General features: G+C 32.0%; 1 protein-coding gene across 1 annotated transcript in view; it reads right to left on the reverse strand.

The window, feature by feature from the left end:
* Positions 1-24,250, reverse strand: part of LOC143206684 (A-type potassium channel modulatory protein KCNIP1) — a 77,371-nt gene that overhangs the window by 1,376 nt on the left and 51,745 nt on the right. The window contains exons 3-4 of the mRNA XM_076419342.1: positions 12,226-12,295; positions 8,279-8,349 (exon numbers count right to left, since the gene is read on the reverse strand). Of these exons, the coding sequence (XP_076275457.1) occupies positions 8,279-8,349; positions 12,226-12,295 (141 nt within the window). The remainder of the gene's footprint in view (positions 1-8,278; positions 8,350-12,225; positions 12,296-24,250) is intronic.

Genomic DNA, 24,250 nt, shown 5'->3' on the forward strand with positions numbered 1-24,250 from the left:
TAAACTCGAGTTTTTGCGTCGATATGTGACAATGGATGAAACATGGCCCAATCATTTCACTCCGAAGTCCAATCGACAGTCATCCGAGTGGACTGCACACGATGAACTCGTTCCAAAGCGTGGAAGAACGCAACGGTCGGTTGGCAAGGTTATGGCGTCTCTATTTTGGAATGCGTACGGAATAATTTTCATTGACTACCTTGAAAAAGGAAGGACCATCAACAGCGAAATCCCCGAAATAGGCCGTATTTGAAGAAAAAGAAAGTTCTGCTTCACCAAGACAATGCATCGTGTCACAAGTCAGTGAAAACGATGGCAAAAATCCATGAATTGGGCTTCGAATATCTTCTTCATCCAATGTATTCTCCAGATCTGCCCCCCCGCGACTATTTTCTGTTCTCAGATGTCAAAAGAATGCGTACTGGGAAGATATTTTCTTCGAATGAAGAGGTGATCGCTGAAGCAGAGGCCTATTTTGAAGCAAAGGACATATCGTACTACAAAAATGGTATCGAAAAGTTAGAGGGTTGCTATAATCAGTGTATCACCCTTGAAGGGAATTATATCGAATAAAAAAAAACTAATTTTGCCAAAAACATGTGTTTTACTATGGTAGTTTGGGGACCTTTCAATTGACCTGTTATAGTCTATTCAAAATAACAGTATACACACGACATCAAGATGTTTAATGTATTGATTGTTGTAATTGGAGTTCATTTAATTAATCGTTTCTGATTTCATTCTGGTTAAAATGAGATACTGAACTGTCTAATACGTTCAAACATGTAACCGAATCAGTCTAATCAGTCATCCGGTTGCCAAATACCTGCAAAATTCTTCAATACGTTAGTGATGATAATTACAGGTATAAACCGACAACGCTGTTGTGGTGCATTGTTTGTTTTGAAAATTTTCAAAAACAGCTAAGGAATCTAAGGAGAAATATAGTGATATTAAAATGATTTGACAATGAAACACTGCAACAAAGGAAACAAGAAGTAAACGTAAAATGTTACTTGGCTGTACAATTGTTAATTAGGTGGATTAGGCCTCTAGGTGAGGTGTATGGAAAAGAGTTGAGTGTAAATAAAATAAAATAAAATCCTAACCTATAAAGTACTGTGAGTTGGTGTGTGTATCATTAACTGCAATTCATTAAATGTACTATAATATTAAAATAAATTATATATGATAACATTATATTTTTATTTCAGTATTTTATTTAGATTGAAAATATGTCAAAGCCAGAATGAACTAAAATTCAAAGTTGATGCGGAACATTGCTCCGTTTTAACGTCATAATTTCTGATAATAATACAATTTCTTCTTTCATCTTTCTCGCAATATGACCATAGAGTGTTGAAAGATTAATGTTGTTTCGATAGTGACCCAATGTTGAATCCATTTTCGCATTTCTTCAAAGTTTCGAGACTATGTGCCAGCCAGGCTATGTTGCGTCGATCTGAATAAGTGGTAATCAGAAGTCTGGTAAGTACACTGGGTGCGGCAGAACTGTATATTCGAGTTACAACACTGTATACTTCACAACGCTTGCAATATGCGGACGACCATCGACATGCAAAATGATGACTTTTAATATATTACTCAATATTGCTCATCATTCTGCAACAATGCGTCGTACATTTTGTTCAACTGACGTTGGAAGACATCTGCTGTAAAAGACTCATTTGCAAAATTTCGGTGTCGATGTGGATAGTTGCACTCGACTAACCCATGAGGTTTTGCACTTGGGATACAGTCATCACAGAAAACTCTTCTTTTTTACCTGGACAACAATGAAACCGCGGTTCATGTGGTAAGTATATTCCTTCATTTTGGATCGTTGAAAATTTGATCTGGGTTTTTGTGGTTCTTTTTAGTTGGGATTCTCAATTGGGATAAAACCGAGCAGCATCATCCTACATTTCTAAAAGGGTTTGATGAGTTACGGTAGCGAATTTATTGAAATCAAACAACAAAAATAGTTAATGCCGAAAATACAATTTTGAACATTGCATGGTTAGAATCTGGTATTAAATATGGCGAAAAAATATCGATATATAATATTCGAAAAAAGTATCGATATTTTTTGACCGATATAACCTTTAGATATTTTAGTAAACCTTCAAAATTGGCATTCATCCGATTTTGGTACGTAATTTTAAATATTTATTAAAACTATCATTACTTTTTAAAATATTTAGAGAATATCGATAACTTTTTAGGCTGATATATCAATCTTTTTTGTTCTTAATTATCGTTATTTTTCCTAGTTGCAAAGAGATTTTAAATATTTTCTTCTCCAATGTATCGATAATTTTTAAAGTATCGATATATCGAAATTTTGATATTTTTCTCAGCGGCCGACACTTTTAGTCTAAATATAACGAATAACTCAATAATAAGGATGCGAAAAGAATGTTCGATATTGGCCAATATTTAAAAAATATCGATAGTTTGAAAATAGATTATCGAACTTTGAAACTCAGATTTTCCCACTCTCGTCAATTTATTTTTCGAGCAAAATTAGGACTGAAGCGGGATAAGATCGATCTTAAAACTTAAGATAGTATTGAACATGAAACATATCTTCAAAAAAGTTTGCTCTGAAAATAAATAATAAATAAAATAATATATCAATATTTTTTTAAATATTGATATATTGATATTTTTCTCAACGGCCGACATCCCTACTCAATATTACGATATGGAAAACTGTTATCATATGTAGAGAAATGTCAAAATTATTGAATATAGTAAGGTTTGATTGTTTAACAATTTGTGGTGACGTCAGGCCTCTTCTTCTTGTCGCGAACTGGCCACAGAATAAGATTGACCAAAAGCGATTAAGGGCACGCAGAAAAATAGACAGCAGAGATCTTTCGACGTTCAAACATCTTACATTCAATCAACATTCATTCATTCAATAATCAAACATTTATACATTTTCATTAGTTAATTAGTTGTGTAATAGTTATTGTTATTAATAAAGTGTTAAGGGAAACATAGTTTCATTCAATAAATTACACGATGACCTCAAGTTGCTTATATTGGTACTTCACATTTTTACAAACAGATATCAATGATCAAAATGCAGGCAATCACCTTCACTCGAAATGTCAGAATTATTTCAAAATGAAAAGATGATATTAATATAATAGATAAGAAATAAAAGAAATATAAATTTATAAACAATAAATCAAATCATAAATGGTCACTTCAAGCACACTTCAAACATTTTAAAACATTTGAGTATATTAATAATTATCAAATAAAATATGCATAGATGATAATTTATTTCTTAAAAATAGAGGGCCTTGGTTTTCATTTAAAGTTAACGGAAACTAATCTATTTATTTGTTTGGGATCTAAAATTGAAACTTTCAAATCGTTTTATGTGTGTAATTGAATACTATTGAAATGATTTAACAGAGGCCAAGAATAAATAACCTTCCGTAGCCACAATAAACTGTAACGTGATATTCGTTTCACGATCCCTAATGTATAAAGTTACAGTACACAATCCATATTTAATCTGGAGTAACATTTTGTAAGTACAATATAGCTCACAGTTTAAACTTATTTAGGTGAAGAACTAAATACGAGGCTTGCTATTTATATTTATGGTCTTGGCAATAGTTGTCAGACGCCATCTGATGTTTTTATGGAACTGAAACTTGGAATATAATTCTTTTTAGAACATATTGTATTTACATTTTTATACAGAATATTAAAAAATTATTTTGGCAAAAAATTATCAATTTAATTTTTGACTTGAATATTTTCGTGGGATTATTTTTCATAACTTTTAACTTGGACTGTAAAGATGACAATGTATTGATAGATTTAGTTCTTAGGGCGCCATACCCCTAGGCACCTTTTATAGTGTAATTTTAAATATCTGATTTATATCGATACTAGAGCCAGCGTAGAAAATAATAAGAATTAGTAGAGGCCGCTGTAATTTGTATCGAGGCTTTTCAAAACTGTATAAAAGACCATAGATGTCAATAAAGTTTCTCTTTTGTTCCAAAGCTATATCTAATCAATCCATATTTAATCTGGGGTAACATTTTGTAAGTACAATATAGCTCCCAGTTTAAATTTATTTAGGTGAAGAACTAAATACGAGGCTTGTTATTTATATTTATGGTCTTGGCAATAGTTGTCAGCCGCCATCTGACGTTTTTATTCAACTAAAACTTGGAATTGCTGAATATAATCCTTTTCAGAACATTTTGTATTTACATTTTTATACAGAATATTAAAAATTTATTTTGACAAAGAATTAAATCGATACTTGATTATTTTCGTGGGATTATTTTTCATAACTTTTGACTTGGACTGTAAAGATAACAATGTATTGATAAATTTAGTTCATAAAGCCCCATTCCCCTAGGCACCTTTTACAGTTTACTTTTACAACTTATTAAATATATGATTTATATCGATAGCGTAGAAAAGAAGAAGAAGAATTAGTGGAGGCCACTGTAATTTGTATCGAGGCTATTCTAAACTGTACAAAAGACCATAGATGTCAATAAAGTTTCTCTTTTGGTCCAAACTTATATCCAATCAATCCATATTTAATCTGGAGTAATATTTTGTAAGTACAATATAGCTCCCAGTTTAAATTTATTTAGGTGAAGAACTAAGTACGAGGGTTGCTATTTATATTCATGGTCTTGGCAATAGTTCTCAGCCGCCATCTGACGTTTTTATTCAACTAAAACTTGGAATTGCTGAATATAATCCTTTTCAGAACATTTTGTATTTACATTTTTATACATAATATTAAAAACTTATTTTGACAAACAATTAAATCGATACTTGATTATTTTCGTGGGATTATTATCATAACTTTTGACTTGGACTGTAAAGATAATAATGTATTAATAAATTTAATTCATAAAGCCCCATTCCCCTAGGCACCTTTTACAGTTTACTTTTACAACTTATTAAATATATGATTTATATCGATAGCGTAGAAAAGAAGAAGAAGAATTAGTGGAGGCCACTGTAATTTGTATCGAGGCTATTCTAAACTGTACAAAAGACCATAGATGTCAATAAAGTTTCTCTTTTGGTCCAAACTTATATCCAATCAATCCATATTTAATCTGGAGTAATATTTTGTAAGTACAATATAGCTCCCAGTTTAAATTTATTTAGGTGAAGAACTAAATACGAGGCTTGTTATTTATATTTATGGTCTTGGCAATAGTTGTCAGACGCCATCTGACGTTTTTATTCAACTGAAACTTGGAATTGCTGAATATAATCCTTTTCAGAACATTTTGTATTTACATTTTTATACAGAATATTAAAAATTTATTTTGACAAAGAATTAAATCGATGGACGAACCTTATTTTCGTGGGATTATTTTTCATAACTTTTGACTTGGACTGTAAAGATAACAATGTATTGATAAATTTAGTTCATAAAGCCCCATTCCCCTAGGCACCTTTTACAGTTTACTTTTACAACTTATTAAATATATGATTTATATCGATAGCGTAGAAAAGAAGAAGAAGAATTAGTGGAGGCCACTGTAATTTGTATCGAGGCTATTCTAAACTATACAAAAGACCATAGATGTCAATAAAGTTTCTCTTTTGGTCCAAACCTATATCCAATCAATCTATATTTAATCTGGAGTAATATTTTGTAAGTACAATATAGCTCACAGTTTAAATTTATTTAGGTGAAGAACTAAATACGAGGCTTGTTATTTATATTTATGGTCTTGGCAATAGTTTTCAGACGCCATCTAATGTTCTTATGGAACTGAAACTTGGAATTGTTGAATATAATCCTTTTCAGAACATTTTGTATTTACATTTTTATACAGAATATTAACAAATTATTTTGGCAAAATTTTAAATTGATACTTGAATATTTTTGTGGGATTATTTTTTATAACTTTTGACTTGGAATCTAAAGATAGCAATGTATTGATAAATTTAGTTCATAAGGCCCAATCCCCCTAGGAACCTTTTACAGTGTACTTTTACAACTTGTTAAATATATGATTTATATCGATACAAGAGCCAGCGTAGAAAAGAAGAAGAAGAATTAGTAGAGGCCGTTGTAATTTGTATCGAGGCTTTTCAAAATTGCATTACACAAGAGCAGAGATGTAAATAAAGTTTCTGTTTTGTTCCAAAGCCATAAGTGGTGTTATCCGTCCGTCCCGTCTCGAATTATAAGTGATTCGTAACACTTATATAACAAATTTAATCGTGAGCGATGATCACTCTAAGAAAAATTTCTTGAAGGTCGTTCAGACTCCGTTGTTACGTAAGAAAACATCGATGCTGAACATGATCTTATTAGATCATCCTGTGGCATACCATACCATTGATGAATTCTTGGACGTTAGTATGGCAAACGTTAATAATATGCGAGGGCAGTTTGATAAGCCAAGTTTTTAAACTTTCTAGCGCAGTAACTTTACTATAAATGCCATCTATTGATAGACAAAGACAATGAAAACATCAAAGGCTATCGTTACGAATATCTATAATAATTCGATATTTTAGATATTTTAATTTTGGGTCGTTTAGGTTTTTAAAAAGGTTTTAATGACAATGTAAAGTAAACTAGGCAGGATTGCCGTTCACTTTCGTTTCTTTTCAATTGTGGAATTTGTCGTCTTGCAAATACTTAGCAACAGATATCATTATCATGAATGGCAACATTGTTGATGTTTCTTCGTGGGCTGTATTTGCTAGATGTGATATCTTTTACTACCTTTTTTATTCAGTTGATTTTACTGCATTTTGTGCTGCTCGAGTTTGTTCACAGACTATTCCAGTTTTCTCTTTTTAATTCCAATTTATTATTTATTAAATTTCCATTTATAATTCTTCATTCATTGTCCTTTACTTATTTATTTACGTAACAGTTTATTATTATCTATTTTATTCTCCTCTATTTTATGATTTCTTCGTATCTTTTCGATAATTCCTAATTAAGGTGAATTAAAGATAATAGTTTTGGTTACAATTGTAAATATATATTATAGTAATTTTATAAGCCAGAAACTGACGCCAAAGTGGCCAAAGTAACTGATGTGTAGTTATTACCTATGGATCATTTGAAGCATATATAAATGCCACCGAAAGTGGTTTCTTCATATCGCCAGCCTTCGGATTTGTAATCCTAGCAAGGCCTACTAACCTTAATGGTAACCTCTTGCCTTTGCTTTCCTTGATCTCATTGCATGTCCATTATTGTTAGTGTTAGGTCATAAGTTGGCACGTCCTGAGTTACCTTCTCTTCGTACCTTGTGCACATGTCATATTTCATCTTAGCATAGTTTATCATTGTTATCAGTTTCCGTTATTGTCTGTTGTATTATGATTGTCCGTCATGTTATTAATTACTATGGACTAAGATTGTTGTTAACCATCATGGTTATTCCATCAATGACTATCGTTGTCAATGATATTACCAATACCATCCATTATTAGTACTTGTCGGTACATATATTTATCGATACTTTTACTAATCATAGTACTGATCCGCCAGCATGATTAATCATTTGATCATTCATTTGTTTGCCAGAAGTCTTCAGATAATTTGAACACCTTTGGTTAAAACATAATTAAATTTTGAAATTACAGTATTTGATATGAAATATAAAAAGCAATTTTTCTAAATTCGCTAAAGTCGTTCTAAAAAAGTTCTCAGGTCATTACAGTAATATTTACTAGGTTGTTCGTGGAATATCATTTATTCGTCAACAGCAGAATAAAAATTTTAATATCTCATCTTTCGTTAAAACCTAACTGAATTTTCATTCAAAGGTGACGTGGCACCTTCTTCTTATAACAACAATTGAAACAATTAAATAATGTTCATTGATATTAGTTTTGAATTGGTAAAGACTCTAGAGATTCACATTGAAACGACAGAAACCTTTGGTGAATATGTAACAAGGTAATACTGTGCATTATTATTTGCCATATTTAACTCCTTTCTTCTGGCTCTTCTCACGTTCTGCCTAAAGAAAGGTTTTGATTCGGAAGAATCATTTTCATCGAACCAAAAGGCAATGCCATGAATTCCATTTGGAAGAACCATTGGAATAAGTGTTTTGAAGTTGGAGCAAACGATTCTTATAGTTGAAATCCACGAACTTATTGAACAACCATAATAGGTTAAAAGTTTTAAATAAAACTGCATAGCAGACAATCATTAATTATATACTTATCGCGAAAGCGCACGGTACATATATCAATGTTCGCTTGAAGCATTTTCTTTTTTGCTTACCCTAAAACTAATTGCTCCGTTGCAATTCACATCGAATGCCTTGAACACGTAATGGGCGTATAAAGTAGCATCTGGAAATAAATAACACCAATATAAATAATTATAAAAAAGGCAATTATTAGAAGCTTGCATGTATTTCGATCATTTTTTTTTACTTCAAAAGGGCACGCACATAGGGGCATACAATATATTATACATTAATCCAAATATTTTCATTATTTCCTACGACGTTTTTCTATCAGGCAACATCGCGATAGCGCGTGGGTACAGAACGATGTTGATTTGGCAGCGGTCCAGTCACCGATCCATTTTCGTACTTCTTCAGCATTTCGAAATCGTTTACTAGCCAAGCTGTGCTGCGCCAGTCTGAACAAATGGCAATCAAAGGGCTTTATGTCTGGAGAGTACATTGGGTATAGCAGAACTATACCATACACAGATAGCGTTATCATTCGAAAGGATGTTATTGCATCTGTTACTCGCTATTCGAACTGTTTTGATCCACCAGGTCAATGAATATCGAAACTGCAATTTTGAGCGTTATTAATAGCGTTTCTATTTTCTGAATAACTTAACAATACTAAACCGTCATTTTATGTCAAAACCATTAATTTTAACAGTTGCTTAGATTCATCAATACATAGATCTTTGATCAAAATACATGTAAGCACCTAATATATTATAAGAAATAAAGAAAGTGCTATTTCACCATTGGAAACATCTTTTATGTAACAAAATTGTAATATATAAATGTAGAAATGAATTTAATTTTGGAAATATCTTCCAAAGTTAACCTACAGGTTCGGGTAGGCGATGGGTTGGATCCAGGCGATACAATCATTGACGAATTTACTTGTATTATCCAGATTTCTACTTTTCTTTCGTTTTTCTGCTATCACATGTTGCAATGGGTTCCAACAAACGAGTAACCCAAGTGTGGTCAACATGAGGCGCGTGTGAGAACTTTCTATTCCATAGTCATGATGGGCCTCTGAGTCGTACGAGGAACGTGTCCTTCAACTTTACATTTATTGTTTAAGTTTTTTGTTTATTTTGATCTGCATTATTTTTTCGTTTCGGTACAATCTTTGAAAATCACAAAAGGTGGTGAACATAAGTCGAAGAAAAAAACATTAAAAATTAAACCTGAAAATACAATTTTAATGGTAATTCAGTTCAATCTCTACAGCAAAATTCCTGTTTCAGGCGATGTTAACAAGCACTTACATTTCAAGGGTTCATATAATAGGTTTTCGATAAAAAATTTCTGTTTTTACTAATAAATGATGTCTAAAATAGCATATCATTGAATGAAACCACAGCATCTCGCGGCTGAAAAATAATGGTCCATAGATCATTCTAAATCTTAAGGTGCCGTTATTCTTTTACTTAGTTAATATATTCAGATTTGAAGGTTATCACATTTTTTTTAGTTCCGAAAGGGAAAAATACAGAACAGACTCATTAAAGTTGTGTAGCATTTATAGTGATAAGTGCTTAAGTGAACGCTAGTGTCGGCATTGGTTTGTTCATTTTTGGTCCAGGAATGTTCATGTTAAAGATAAATCTTCACCTAACGGGTCAATCGTTGAAAATGCCTCAAAAGTATCGAAGTATAATGGCAGATTTTATGCCGCAACATCAATCATCAGCCACAAATTAAACATCTACAAATTAGACTCACATTAGATTAGATACCAAACACATTAGACCACACACATATTTAGAAACTCCGTAAAAATTTAGAGAGATTGGCTGGAAAGTTTCGATACATCAACTGTATAGTTTGGTAAAAGTAAAGTAGGCTTTAAAGAGCTTTGTGAAAACTATTTCGTTCATTTTCCCCCCAGAAATCTGAAAAGCTTTACGGTGATAGAGTTATGGTTTTACTCGATAATGTCATCGACAGTTTCTACCTTCAGGTTCTTATGCAGATTGTCGTAATGAATCATGGAGTACCATGGAGCATCAACATTACCTCGCAACACCATTTTTTTGAATGTTTGTATAATGTTTTTATTGCTTTGGCTAATACAACCCCAGTACATTTTTTATACATCAGCTTTAGTTTTTCATATTTTTTTCTTAACATGTAGCTTCCACCTGAGTTTAACATCAAGAGTCATGCCAAGATATTCGACTGTATTTCTATACGGGACTACTTACTAGTTTATATATACATGTTTGTGGTTAATTCTTGTGTTGGTGAGATCAATATGCACTGATACATTTTGAAGCGCTATTGTTTTTTTTCGATCGATTCAGTGTTGTTATCTCCAATGGCTAGTATTGCCGTGTCATCTGCAAATATAGCAGCAACATTTTCGTTGAATATTGACAAGTTTTGTGTGTACTGAAAATAAAGGATTGGTCCCAATACACTTTCTTGTGACACCTCTGCTTGTATTTTCGCCGAATTAGAATAGGAGTATAGGTCAGTTATATATAACTCTAGAATCTTTGAATATTGGCTAGGGAGAAGCATTTTAATCTTATATTTTAAACTCTCATGCCAAACCTTATCGAAAGTTTGAGCAACATCTAAAAATATTTCAGAACAAATTTTTTATTTTCTTCTAGTTTTTCTATGGCATTGGTGATTCTGTCGAACTGATTAATCGTAGAATGCTGTTTTCCGAAACCAAAGTTATGATCCATCTGGAATAAGATGCTTTTCCTCTATCATTGATTTTATCCTTTTCAATAGAAGTTTTTCAAATAATTTAGACATTGTCGGTAATAGCGATATTCGTCGGTATGACGCTGTTTTATGAGGTGGCTTTCCTGGTTTTGGAATCATAATCATATCATACTTCAACCAGCTTCCACAGCTGTCGTACATGTTGTAGTCTGAATTAATGAAGCATTTATTAGGTTGACGATCTTAATTAGTAATTTTGTTGAACGTATCTTTAATATTATTGCGGTAATAAGATCAAAATCGGGAGCCTTTTTGGCGCTAATATTATTTTTTTTGTTTCATTTTTAATTTCATTTAGACTGAGTGGAATTTTTATCCTTTCCAATGACAATCCATCCAATAACGAAGGGTAATCATTTAAAGTTGTCTACTAATTGGGGTTGACACATGCTCTTGTGGTGGTCTGCAAAGCTTGTACCCTTCTCCTGATTATCTCTAATCCATGATAGGTTCTTTTAAGTTTCTGGTAGCTCTCCAGAGCACTAGAATTATTAGAAAGTCGCTACAGAATGGTTATTCAGCTTGCTTATCTTGCTAAACCCTGGAATAATGTCATTTCGTCCTCAGTCTTTTTTTTTAATTAATCCTAGAATTTACTTCGGGTAGTTATTACCGTTTAGTTTTCTTTTGATTTATGGGGTATTTTCCACGTTGAGTGCTGAATATGCTTGGTCAACTTGACCGCCGCAAAATCCAGTTCTTCTTCAGTTTGTATCTGGTCTCCCAAGTTGATTCTTTCTACCAACGTTATTCTAAAACCCATACAATTGGTTTTTATATTAACTATACAGCAATCACTTGGTTTTGATATGATTTATTCACTTAAGATCAGCACAATCGGTCTGAGTTTATTTCAAGATTTTCTTCAATTTGCATACATTTGCTTGAATTGTTTCTAATGTAGAAATCCAGTAGGTCTGGGATCTTATTTGAATCTGTTGGCCAATATGTGAGTTTGTCGAGTGTATCTGTCGAAGTAGTTTCGCAACGATGCCTGAATAGGTTTTAACATTGTTCTACCCTTGAACAATCTCAGTACCCAATGTGTATGTTTAGAATTGTATGAATCGAAAAACAGTTTTGAAGTTGAAAAATATGAGAAAAATAATGATTTTTGCCGAATGGGGTACTTTTTTGGATAAATTTTTTTATTTAAAGTAAAAGTATGTTTCCGTCTTGATAAATAGCATAACTTATGCACGAACTAATTAGGGAATTTGATAAAAGAACATTTTCATATACTTACTTCCGTGCGGAAAGAATTTCGAATAGATTTCCTTAAAACTATCCTCGTGGACGACGCCCTCCGGACATTCCTGCAACAGAACAAAACCGCCATTAAAACTTTTATCCCCACGTTCTTGTAATAGTCGCGTAAACGAGCCATTTCCATTTTAATGGTTTGAGGAAATGGAAGTGCAGAAAAAAAAACGCCATGTAATATATCATATTTTATGGATGTGTTATATTAAATAATAGCACGGAATGACGTTAGGACAGATACTTTTTATGTCGCGTCGTTTATGTTGCTATTTTCCATGCCATCGATATATAAAACTACAAGAATATTCATGTTATATTTCCACTTTATTGTGTTGTTATTAGTGTTGGGAACAATCGACTGAAATCGACTATCGACTGTTCAGTAATTAACTACATTTTACTTTCGACTATTTCAGTCGCTATTTTTGGTTCGACTGTTTTTACTAGTAACTGTTTTCAGTCGCTGTTTTCGGTCCGACTGATTTTATTACTATTTACTATCGACTGTTTTAGTCGTATACTTTTAGTTACTATTTTCGGTTCTACTAGTTCATTCGACTGATTTTTAACGTTCTGGCCTTCCGTCCTAGCCGCGACCTTGATATTAATGCGCCGAATTTATGCTTATATAGATTTATATGTAATATATGTGCTTTTATGTTTTTTTTGTAGTTTGCTTGTGAATAACTATATATTGTAAATTAATATAGCAGCATTTTGGAACGCTAGTTTTCGAGGGCAATTAAATTGTAAATGATAAATAGTAAGATACTTTTGACTGGCATAATAGGTAATACTTTGGACTGGTATAATAGTATAATAGGTAATAATAGGTACTTTTTTGATAAACTTCCACGATTTTTGTCAAAGCTTTTTGTTTGTCGAAACTTTTTTCTTAAAATCTTGAAAACTAAAATTAGGTTCCAAGGGTTTCAGAAATTGCATAGATCCAAAAGATTTGAAGAGTTTTTTTTACAGTAGCAGTTAAATTTCTTTTAAAAATATTAACGATAAAGAGGTGAATAAAGTATATTAAATATTTGTAATAAATACATTTTCTGATAAGAAAACTCTACTTTCATATTTTGTTGACTATTAAGAAGAGCACCACAGTTTTTATTTGTTAACGAATGGACTGTCTTAACAGAATGTGTTCAACTTTTAAAACTATTGAAATAATGACCACCGAGTTATCTGGTGAAAGATATCCCAACGATGTTTTTAATTATATGGTTAATAAGAGGACTGCAACATTCCATTAAATCCAGGATTTTAACAAGCGAATGGGGAAAAAATTACAAAATTGTCTATTAGATGTCATCAATAAAGGACTGGTAATTTTAGAAATGAATACGATATGCGGGAAATCCACATTTTTAGATCCTAGATTTAAAAAAGCAGGATTTGGTATTGAAAATAATGCGTAGGCGATACAAAAAGTTATCACAAAAGAGGTATCTTCCATTCTAATTTCAAAAAATACAAATATAGTTCCGCAATTCGAAATTCAAGACAAAACTACTGAGTAAAGATGTATTGACATCTGGAGATATTTTGATAAAAAATAGCTAGAGTGAAAGAAGTAATTACTCCAAATACTGCAGCAACTTTACAGATTTAGCAGTATTTGGAAATTCCATTTATTGGGCGTTGGGAAAATCCATTAGATTTTTAGCAAACCCATGGATTGAAACTACCTGAAATATATCACTTACACGTAAAATATTCCTCTATATTCAAAATCTTTCCTCTATTTTTCAAAATCTGGGCAAATAATTAACGATCGAAAAAACCGCCTCACGGGAGAAAATTTTAACATGATAATATTCACAGTAATTTAAAAATATTGTGTTCAAAAATAAATAAAACTTTTATTTAAAAAGGGTCTGGTAGTTATTGTACGATCATGTTTAGGTTCATCATGGATTAGATTTTTCAATGATTAGGTATACGTTTACATTTTATTTAGTAGTTACGGTTATTGAAAATCCTTAGTTTTAGGTTTTATTTAAGTTGTATTGTACTATTTATATTTATTATGCTATGTTATTTAAAAATAGTAATTAACATATTAAAACACGATAAAACATTTGTGGTGTTATTTTTCCATTCCTTTTTACACATCCACAGAACATTCAGTATAAGAGTAATCCTACTTCCTTTAAAATTATATTATTTATTACATGATAATAGAAATTAGTACATTTTTTTCTTTTCTTTTTTAAAGTTATCACGTGAATGAATATATATACATCTTTGTCTCGCTTATACTACCATTAGAGAATATAAAGACAATTAAAATTAACTACTCCAAGCATTTATCTCTGTCCCTTCCTATCTCACATTTTATACAGACAAGAAATCGTACATCTTCGTCTGACATCACGAATGGAAAAAAACAGTCGAACCGCTATTTTTTTGACTATCGACTGTTTCGACTGTTTTGCGACTATCGACTGTTTCGACTGTTTTTAGTCGATAGTTCTCAACGTTAATTGTTATGTATTTAAGTACTCGATTTCTATGCCTTTTCGGCAAAATTTAAAGTAAATAAGGTAAACATAACATCTCGTATCTCACATCTCTCGTCATATCATAAAAATCGGTGACAAATTTTGTATATTAGAAATTTCTTCCATCATTTGCGTGAAGTTATTGGCCCCAAGAGCTCCACTATGGGCCGTTAACTCCTGTTTTTTTTCACCATCATAATCCACTTCATCATGATGAAAATTTCATGCTTCAAGTTTTCATTACCATTTTTGTTGAGATGATACTCTTGGTAATGTAGGCGAATGTTGGATTGTTGCATGTGTTCGAATCTTTATTTCGGTATAAATATTCGTAATTGCTGAGATAAGAGTGTAAAATATTCATGAATTAGCTAATATTAATTCCCCAAATGATGTTACGAGTTAATAGGTGGTCAAATTCGTGGTTTATAGCTTGATTAAATAATGTAAGAGGTTGAGGTAACTAAAATCTATGCCTCTTTTATATGAAACGGATATTTACATGGAACCAAAATATAGCTATGTCATTAATTGCCGCATATTCTATTAATTTCATTTCTCAATTCTAAATACGTATAACTCGTTGTTTTCAGTTGAATATTAAGGTAATAATTTAAACTGGATGGAATAATTAATAATGATAATGGTAATAATGATAATTATTTCATCATAAAAATACATTAGTTATGCCTTATAGTTCGCCGATTTTATGGACTGATTTTTTCTTTATTCGATAGAGTGAACTTCCGAGGTGGTCCCATTGGAACCAGGTCTGGATCAAATGGGGGAAGCGGGAAAATCGAAGGAAAGTCTCAAATTTCAAAGGCATGTACATAGTTTTCACATATTTTTTTATCTAAAATAATCAGCTATTTGTGTATAGTGTTATTGCTGAACTGATGTGATGGAAAATTGGAAGTAGTTCAGTGTAAAAGCCATTCAGTTTGCTTTTTAGGTACTAACCAAATCATATGAAAAGGCGTAGAAATACTGCAGGAAACTGCTTCTATGGTGTGTGGGTAGAGCTTTGAGTTCACATGCACAGCTCATGTGTTCGATTCCCGACGGGGGAAACAGCTTTTTGTTGTTCTAGTTTAATTAGAACATTTCTCAAATCACCTAGACCAGGTAGCGGTCACTGGGGCTGGAAGTGTTCTTCTTAGATTCCATCATTGTTTCTTTATTTATATTTTTCTTGTCTAATGTAATACTACATGTATTTTTATTCTAATAAAAATCTAATTCAGTTCAATCTCTTTGTTAAAATATTTTATTACATGTAGAGTTCTTGTTGTTCTAGAATCCAAAACTATCCAATCTTTATCTTCATAGACAATAGAACATAGAATATAGCAGTTCAATTGAAGTTATATATCGAAGAAGAATTGAATTGAATCCCCGGTCTACCATAGTAAAACACATTTTTTTGACAAAATTAGTTTTTTTATTCAACGTAATTCCCTTCAAGGGTGATACACTGATTATAGCGACCCTCCAACTTTTCGACACCATTTTTGTAGTACGATTTGTCCTTTGCTGCAATATAGGTCTCAGTTTCGGTGATCACCTCCTCATTCGACGAAAATTTTTTCCCAGTGAGCATTCTCTTGAGATCTGAGAACAGGAAATAATCGCTGGGGGCCAGACCTGGAGAATACGGTAGATGGGGAACCAATTGGAAGCCAATTCATGGATTTTTGCCATCGTTTTCACTGATATGTGACACGGTGCATAGTCTTGGCGAAGCAGCATTTTCTATATCTTTAATTGCGGCCGTTTTTCAATAACGCTATGTAATAGTCGCTGTTGATGGTCCTTCGTCTTTGAAGGCAGTCAATGAAAATTATTCCATGCGCATCCCAAAATACAGACGCCAAAACCTTGCCAGCCGACTGTTGCGTTTTCCCACACTTTGGAGCTGGTTCATCGTGCGCAGTCCACTCGGGTGACTGTCGATTGGACTTCGGCGTGAAGTAGTGGAGCCATGTTTCATTCATTGTCACATATAGATGCAAAAACTCGGGTTTATTACGCTTGATTATCTTCAAACACTGCTCCGAATCATCAACTTGTCGTTGTTTTTGGTCAAAAGTGAGCTCGCACGGTACCCACTTTGCACAGAGCTTTCTCATATCCAAATATTCGTGAATGATATGATGTACTCGTTCAGTTGATATCTTTAGAGTATCTGCTATTTCATTCAATTTCAATTTAAGGTCATTCAAAATCATTTTGTGGTTTTTTAATGTTTCCGTCGGTAACTACCTCTTTTGGACGTCCACTGCGTTCACCGTCTTCAGTGCTCATTTCACTGTGAAGCAATATTTTACTTCAACGATATTTTTTCCCATCAAAAACCAATATTTTATCAACACGTGAAATTCCTTTTTATCCGTTTTTTTTTACAATAACAAAAACTGCTTCACTCAAAATGTTATAATTTATAAAATAATTATCCGACAGCTGTCAAATTTATACACGCATCTTTTGAGGGTTAACTAAAAACATGGCTTTAATTCTATTAGCGCCATCTATGTGCCAGTCCGGGGACTTTTCAATTGACCTGTTACAACAGAACAGTAGTAATAAATTAAGTTATAAATTAAGATTGTACTAAGCATATCTAATGTAAGACGTAATTAATTAAAACAAAAGTGATTGTATTCAAATAGGTATGGCAAAGGCAAACATCTTTTTTGCATTTTATTCCTTTTACAGTTCCATACTTGATATAAGACATGGCCTGTTGAATGGCGAAACACGAAAAACAAAAATAAATGTTAGGAAATTAGAGCCTTTTGTCGGGGTATGAAGTTCTATATATTATTAGAATAAATAATGAGGACTATCTATCAAAAACTAGCTTGATATTACAGCTTAACTTGCGACAGTATTTTAATGAAATTTCAAATAATCGTAAACAATCTGTTATACCAGAACTTGACCTATTTTCCGGTCAAAGTCGATCCTGAATTAATATAGCGAATGGTCTTTTGATCTAATTAATTTGTTGACATGAAAAGCCAACACATCGCGTGCGTTAGCGCTAAAATTTCCCCCACCTTTACTGCAGTCGTTTCTAAAATATACTCCCTCTTTTTTTGAATACCCCACGTACTTATATGAGTATTATGTAAATAGATTGTAGTACGTATATATAGCTTATAAAGGAAATGGCTGATTGATATCAGAATGCTTTGGAGAGGGTACGTTGAAATAAATTGCCAAACATTTTGAGGTTGTAAACAAAAACCAGATTTAATGTACCGAGTGTTTGATAAAGGTTTCATGTTTTATGAAGAATTAAATTGGAAATAAGATGTTTGCAATCAGAAACGGAATTGTATATTTAAACGACTTTAAAAAAGGAGATTCACCGATTTCTCCGTCAATTATGGACCGATTTTCAAAATTTTTTTTATTCGAGTGTATAATGTATATAATATATTTTTTATTAAAGAGTGTATTTCCTAGGTTGTTTCATTGGAACAAAATCAGCATCTGATGATAGAATCCGAAGAAGTCGAGGCACGTAGCGTATTTGCCAGCCGACCGTTGCGTTTTCCCACGCTTTGGTTCGGGTTCATCATCTGCAGTCCACTCGGATGACTATCGATTGGACTTCGGAGTGAAATGATAGAGCCATGTTTCATCCATTGTTACATATCGACGCAAAAACTCTGGTGTTTTACGTTTGATCATCTTCAAACACTGTTCCGAATCATCAACTCGTCGTTTTTTTGGTCAAAAGTGAGCTCGCACGGCACCCACTTTGGATAGAGCTTTCTCATACCTAAATATTCGTGAACGATCTGATGTACACATTCAGTTGATAATGAATATATTAAATTTTTTCGTCGGTAACAACTTTTTTTGGGCGTCTACTGCGTTCACCGTCTTAATACGTCACGTTTTCAACCATAAATGGATTTTGCTGTGATAATGCTGGAGATTCCTGGTAGCTAATCCTAGTGAGATGATAAAATCTCGAGAGTCTCGGAGAATTTCTCATTCGAACTGTAATGTGGCCGAACGTAATTATGTAAGGATAATTGTGGATATGGATAACTTTGTGTTCATTATTCACTATTGCCAGTATTATTTGTAAAAATAGCTTGTTCAGCTGAGGTCGATATATATCCGCAGTAGCAGTTTCATTCAGTTTCAGCAGCTCGAAATACAATTCACATTGCTGATTCTACTATGCACAGCAATATTTTATCATTGTCGGTCAGATACGCCACAGAAAACTTTTATGTTTAGCAAGCAAAACTACGATGTTGAAATGGTTCTCCAAAATCGAAAAATGTTATCATACCAACTGATTCTTATTTTATGTAGCGAAATATAAAAACCGGCGAATTTAACACTTAGTTTAGGTTGTTTAACAGTTGCTTACATTTATGAAAAGATGTCGCGGATAAAAATACATTCAAGTACCTAATATAAGTAGAAATATACATTTTAGAATAGCAAAATAATGCTTCTATACTTACAACTTTTTGGACTTTATTATGTCTCTCTGAACTCTGAATTGTTTGTGTTCACACTTGTCCAAGTGATCTTTGATATAGTGATATAGAATTTATGAATTCTCTGATTGAGATGTATTTTCATTGCGTATATACGAATGAATTCACGTGAGAAATCAATAAGAGATAAATGGTGGAGTTTGTTGAAAACAAGTGGTTGATCTGATGGCAAATATAGTTTTCTTGGTTCGGTAAAAAAAGTTACAACAATAACCCGAATTTATTATTTTACCTTGGAGGTAATTCACGTACAATTATTTTTTGCACAATATAAGAAAACTACTTGGTTAATTTGATATTTTTTGTGATTTTTTTTTATATAGTGGGAAACTCGAGCCATAGACTATTAAGTTCAAAACAACGGATTTGGTCTGGTTTTATATTTGCAGATAAAGGCTTTTACATATTTTTAATATTTTACAGTGATTTATTAATTTATTTTGGTAATATACTTAAAATAATTATTGCGTTCAACTATGAAACTCGATTTTCCTATCTTCTATATATTTCATAATAAAGATATAATATTTATTGTATACAACAATCGAAAACATCAGATATAAAATAGTTAGAATTGACAGCCCACAAAAATGCTAATATCTGGTGGAACCGTTCATCATGAACTATTTCAAGTTGGTCAGTTCTTAGTGATCCACAGTAGATGATCAAATTAACTGTGAATAACTAGAGAAAATCGGAAGAAAAATTGAATTTTATAATACTAAAGTTAAGTAGGTTTTTTGAGGCTCGAAAAATTGGGAGAGCTTTTTTAGAATATTTTAATGCATACGCCTACATCCACTGTAATTCAAGTATTACAAGTATTGTCAACAATAATGGAGAATATATATTTTCGATATTTTTTTCATCATTAATAAAAATTATATAAATCTCAACAAAGGAAAAGAAATAACAAAGTATATAAGTGGAAAGATAACAAAATAAATTATCAACAAATCTATTTATTAATCAATTTATATTTATATTATTGATTACTATGAAACTTGAAACTAAACGATAATCAAGTGGTTGCGTATAATCAATAAAAATTAGTCGTAATAAAATTCTATTACAATAACTACAATTACATTTGCTTCTTGATAAGGTCTAGAAAAATGAGGACATAAAATATTACAACTTCTTTGTTTGAGAAGAAATTAAATACTGTTTTTATTGAAATAAATTTACGACTGTTTTAGCCTTGCGGTGATCGCATTTATACTCACATATCAATTATACAAAGTTGCAAATAATCGCTTCTTTTTATCGTTCCACATGTTAGATATATAGCGCCACAATAGAAACAAAAATGGCACAATAGTAATTTATATCTGTTATTTACTACATCTATCCATCATTTAGTCGTCTCGGGTTGATTTTATCGTAATTAATTGAAACAATAATGCCGTTAATATTTATGCGACTATATAAGTGTCTGACAAACTATATTTTGTCATATGTTTCAGTTTCTTTATATCAATTTGTGGTAAAATAAAATCGATTATTATTACTTTCTTTTTTGTATTTATATTTTAAAGTGTTATTATTATAACGAGGGTTTAGCTGGACTGGAGTTACTGCTTAATGTGGGCTCTGAGCTAGGGATGCTAAAAAAATATTGATATTTTGGAAAGATATTTATTAAATGCCAAAAACAAAGTTTAGTGCATTTTGATACTTAATTTTAAATTTTTATTAAAATATCGCTATTGTTTAAAACGTTTAAGGTATATCCATATTTTTTTGGGGTAATATATCAATATTTATGTTATATATCTTCTTATAAATATCGATGTATATCTTGTAAAATATCATATTTTTTTGAAAGTCATAAAAAATATCGATATTTGTTTTCTGCAATGTATATCGATGTTTTCTAAGAATATATAAAAAATTTAAGATATATCGAAATATTAATATATTTCTCCACGGTCGACATCACGGTTGTAATAGATCCATTTTTTATTATCAATGGTAATAGGCAAAAATTCCTTCCTTATTGATTAAGATTTTAGAGTTTTCTTGCTTATTGTTTTCAATTCATTTAAGAATTTGCCTACTGTTGTATAGTTGAATAAAGGTACTCAGATTGAAAGTGTAATTATTTAAATTATTTATAAAGTATGCGATACGAATCACCTAGAAATGTCTCCGATTTTTACTCATTAAATCACTTGTAAGCTCATACAAAATTGCCATTTGCAAATTATGTAAACAATTGCGGCATATAATTTATATAATATTATCTATATATGACATCTTAGGTTATTTTTGGAATTCAGAAAATAATAAAGGAGCCATAATAGGGATAAAAAGAGAGTTTGGGGTAAATTGATATGGCTCGGTGAATGGAGGTAAAATGAAATGAAACAGTGGTGTTTACGTTATGTGACCGTTATTTATTGAAGTAATATAAATATGTGCAAAATACAAAATAGATAAAACGGATGTCAGCGGTGTTACCTGGAGACGAGGCTTGGGCAGTCGATGGTGGCACGTCTAAACCAAACGATGGTCGGTTACTGAATGATAAAAAGTACCCTTCAATAACATCCCAGATGAACGTCTCGGGGTTGCCAGCTATTCGCTATCGGGTTCTAGTTGGCGCTGCTGGCACCCCGCCCGTATTCATCATCTGGGATTATATTTCTGGGTATTTTGTAGACCGTTATTCGACTATGTGAAATTTGACATGCCTCAAGGTCGCTACAGAGATCATATTGAAATAGATACTCAACAAAATCAAAAGCAAAAGCTACTACATCAGTTAAAAAAGATGCTTTTTAAGTTTTAAAACACTACTTTCCTAGATCTACCTAGGAAATGGTGAAGCTACGTTTTCGATGGGCAAAGAGCCAAAAATATAGTCACTATCGATTGTGAATGAGATTGTGTTTTGAATATTTGACGAACTTTTAATGATATGTTAAAATTGAATCATTAATTTAGAGAAATTAAATTAGAAGGAATTGTATTGAAATGGTGTTCATTCTAAAATGACTCATGAATCATCGATATAATTCTAAATAATTAAGAAATTGAAATCTAAGAATGACAACATACGACAATTAAGAAATGTGTTCAAGCACTATTTATATGAAGGGTACAACATAAAGCCAAGTATTGATATTCCGAAATCAACAGTCAACGAATTGTCGTCAACTGTTACTGAATCAAGGCTTTCGGAGTTGGCCAACTCACACTAGACCCGATTTGGATAATCGATCTAAGGGTGAACAAAACTTTGTGCATTACAATGACTTACAACTTATCCATCTTCCGGACTTTAGTTTTTTGTACGATGTTTTAACGCTATTATTCACTTCGTTTCGATTAATTAACGCTGTGTAACTCGGTAATTGATGTGTATGTTTTGGACATTATAAAATTAGAGTGAGTAACATGCGAGCAATTATAAATACATTATTTATTTATTATCGTTTTGTATAGTCGGTCTAGTTACACGTTCGCAAACACTTTTCTATTTAACTTTGCGCGAGATCGTTATATAATGATACGGTTGGAATTAAAACCTTTCATTAAACCTTTTTTCTTTTATTTAGGCAAAGAAATGGTAGATTCGCTGAAAAAAAAAATAATAATAAATTGTCCGGAAAGTAGTCTAAGTTGGGATGAGGAAAATTTATTTTTAGTCTAATCAGGCAACCTAAAGCTTGATATTCTTTTAACACAATTTTGACTATTTGTTTGTAGTTAAGGCCTTCCTCTTTAAAGGCAACCCATCCTTTTTTAAACTATCCATTTAAAGCCATCTTTGTCTTGGAGGACCTTTAAAGTTCCTTGGCGACCAACTCTTTTTGGTTCAATGATTTGTTCGGTCTTTGCTATCCCATAGACACACTTTCTCAAGGGAATTTTGTAAAACCTTTCTTGTTGTCTGAGTAACATGAACAAAATATTAAAGTCGCTACGCGCCTGCCAACCATGGTCTTCATATTTATTTTGCGAAGAACTAATTAAAAGTTCTTGAGGGTTTCTTTGAGGTGTACGGGGAATGATCTACAAGAATAGAAGCATAAAGACCGCAGTTGTGGACCAAAACTATCTTAAGGTTTCGTTTTGATGAATCGACTAATCAAATAATTTCTATATTTCTTTTTAAAGTATTTTAAAATTTAATTTCTTGATAAGTAGTAGTAGTACCAATCCTTGATGGCTGATTTTCCTGGGGCGGTATCCGGAAACTTGGCATGAAGCCAAGTTTTTGGTTCAGCTGTATTATTCCCTTCAAAAGCAATATTTTATCAACACGCGAAATTCCTTTTTATCCATTTTTTCACAATAACAAAAGTTGCTTCACTCAAAATGCTATAATTCACAAACTAATGATCCGACAGCTATCAAATTTATACACACATCTTTTGAAGGTTAGCGCTAACTAAAAACGTATGGATTTAATCCTAGTAGTGCCATCTATGTGTCAGGCCGGGGACTTTTCAATTGACTTGTTGCAATAAATAACGACAGTCATTACTCTAACTTGTAGTGAGTACATATGTCGATTGTCAGTTTTGGTTTCAACGAATTATAAGTGATAACTTTAATGTCAATGGTATCTTTATCTGGAGGACCAAAGAAGCTCGAATATAATGAAAAGGAAGACTTATTGGCTGAAATTCTTAATTAATTTTCACACAGTTTAGTAGTTGAAGAATTATATAGTTTTCAAGAGTTTACGTGCCTCTAGGATATCTCTATCGCAATTTAATTTCTTGCCTAGCAAAAAGAAGAGTTGGCATGCGACTGGAGATAAAAAGCAAACTCACTACGATAATCCCAAATGTAAGAAATTATGTGTTAATCCATGAGTGTCATCTACATCGATATCGAAGCTAAATATTGATGGCCATAAGTTCTTGCTCTGCAGACTGTTTTGCTTAGCAAGGTATAGGGTATTGCGAGCTGCTTGAGAGGTAAACCGAATGAAATAGTTATTTTTAAT

The sequence above is a fragment of the Rhynchophorus ferrugineus genome, unplaced genomic scaffold, assembly GCF_030347505.1.
Source record: "Rhynchophorus ferrugineus isolate W39M unplaced genomic scaffold, kcgeb_rfMv2 rfM1, whole genome shotgun sequence".
Lineage (NCBI taxonomy): Eukaryota > Metazoa > Arthropoda > Insecta > Coleoptera > Curculionidae > Rhynchophorus > Rhynchophorus ferrugineus.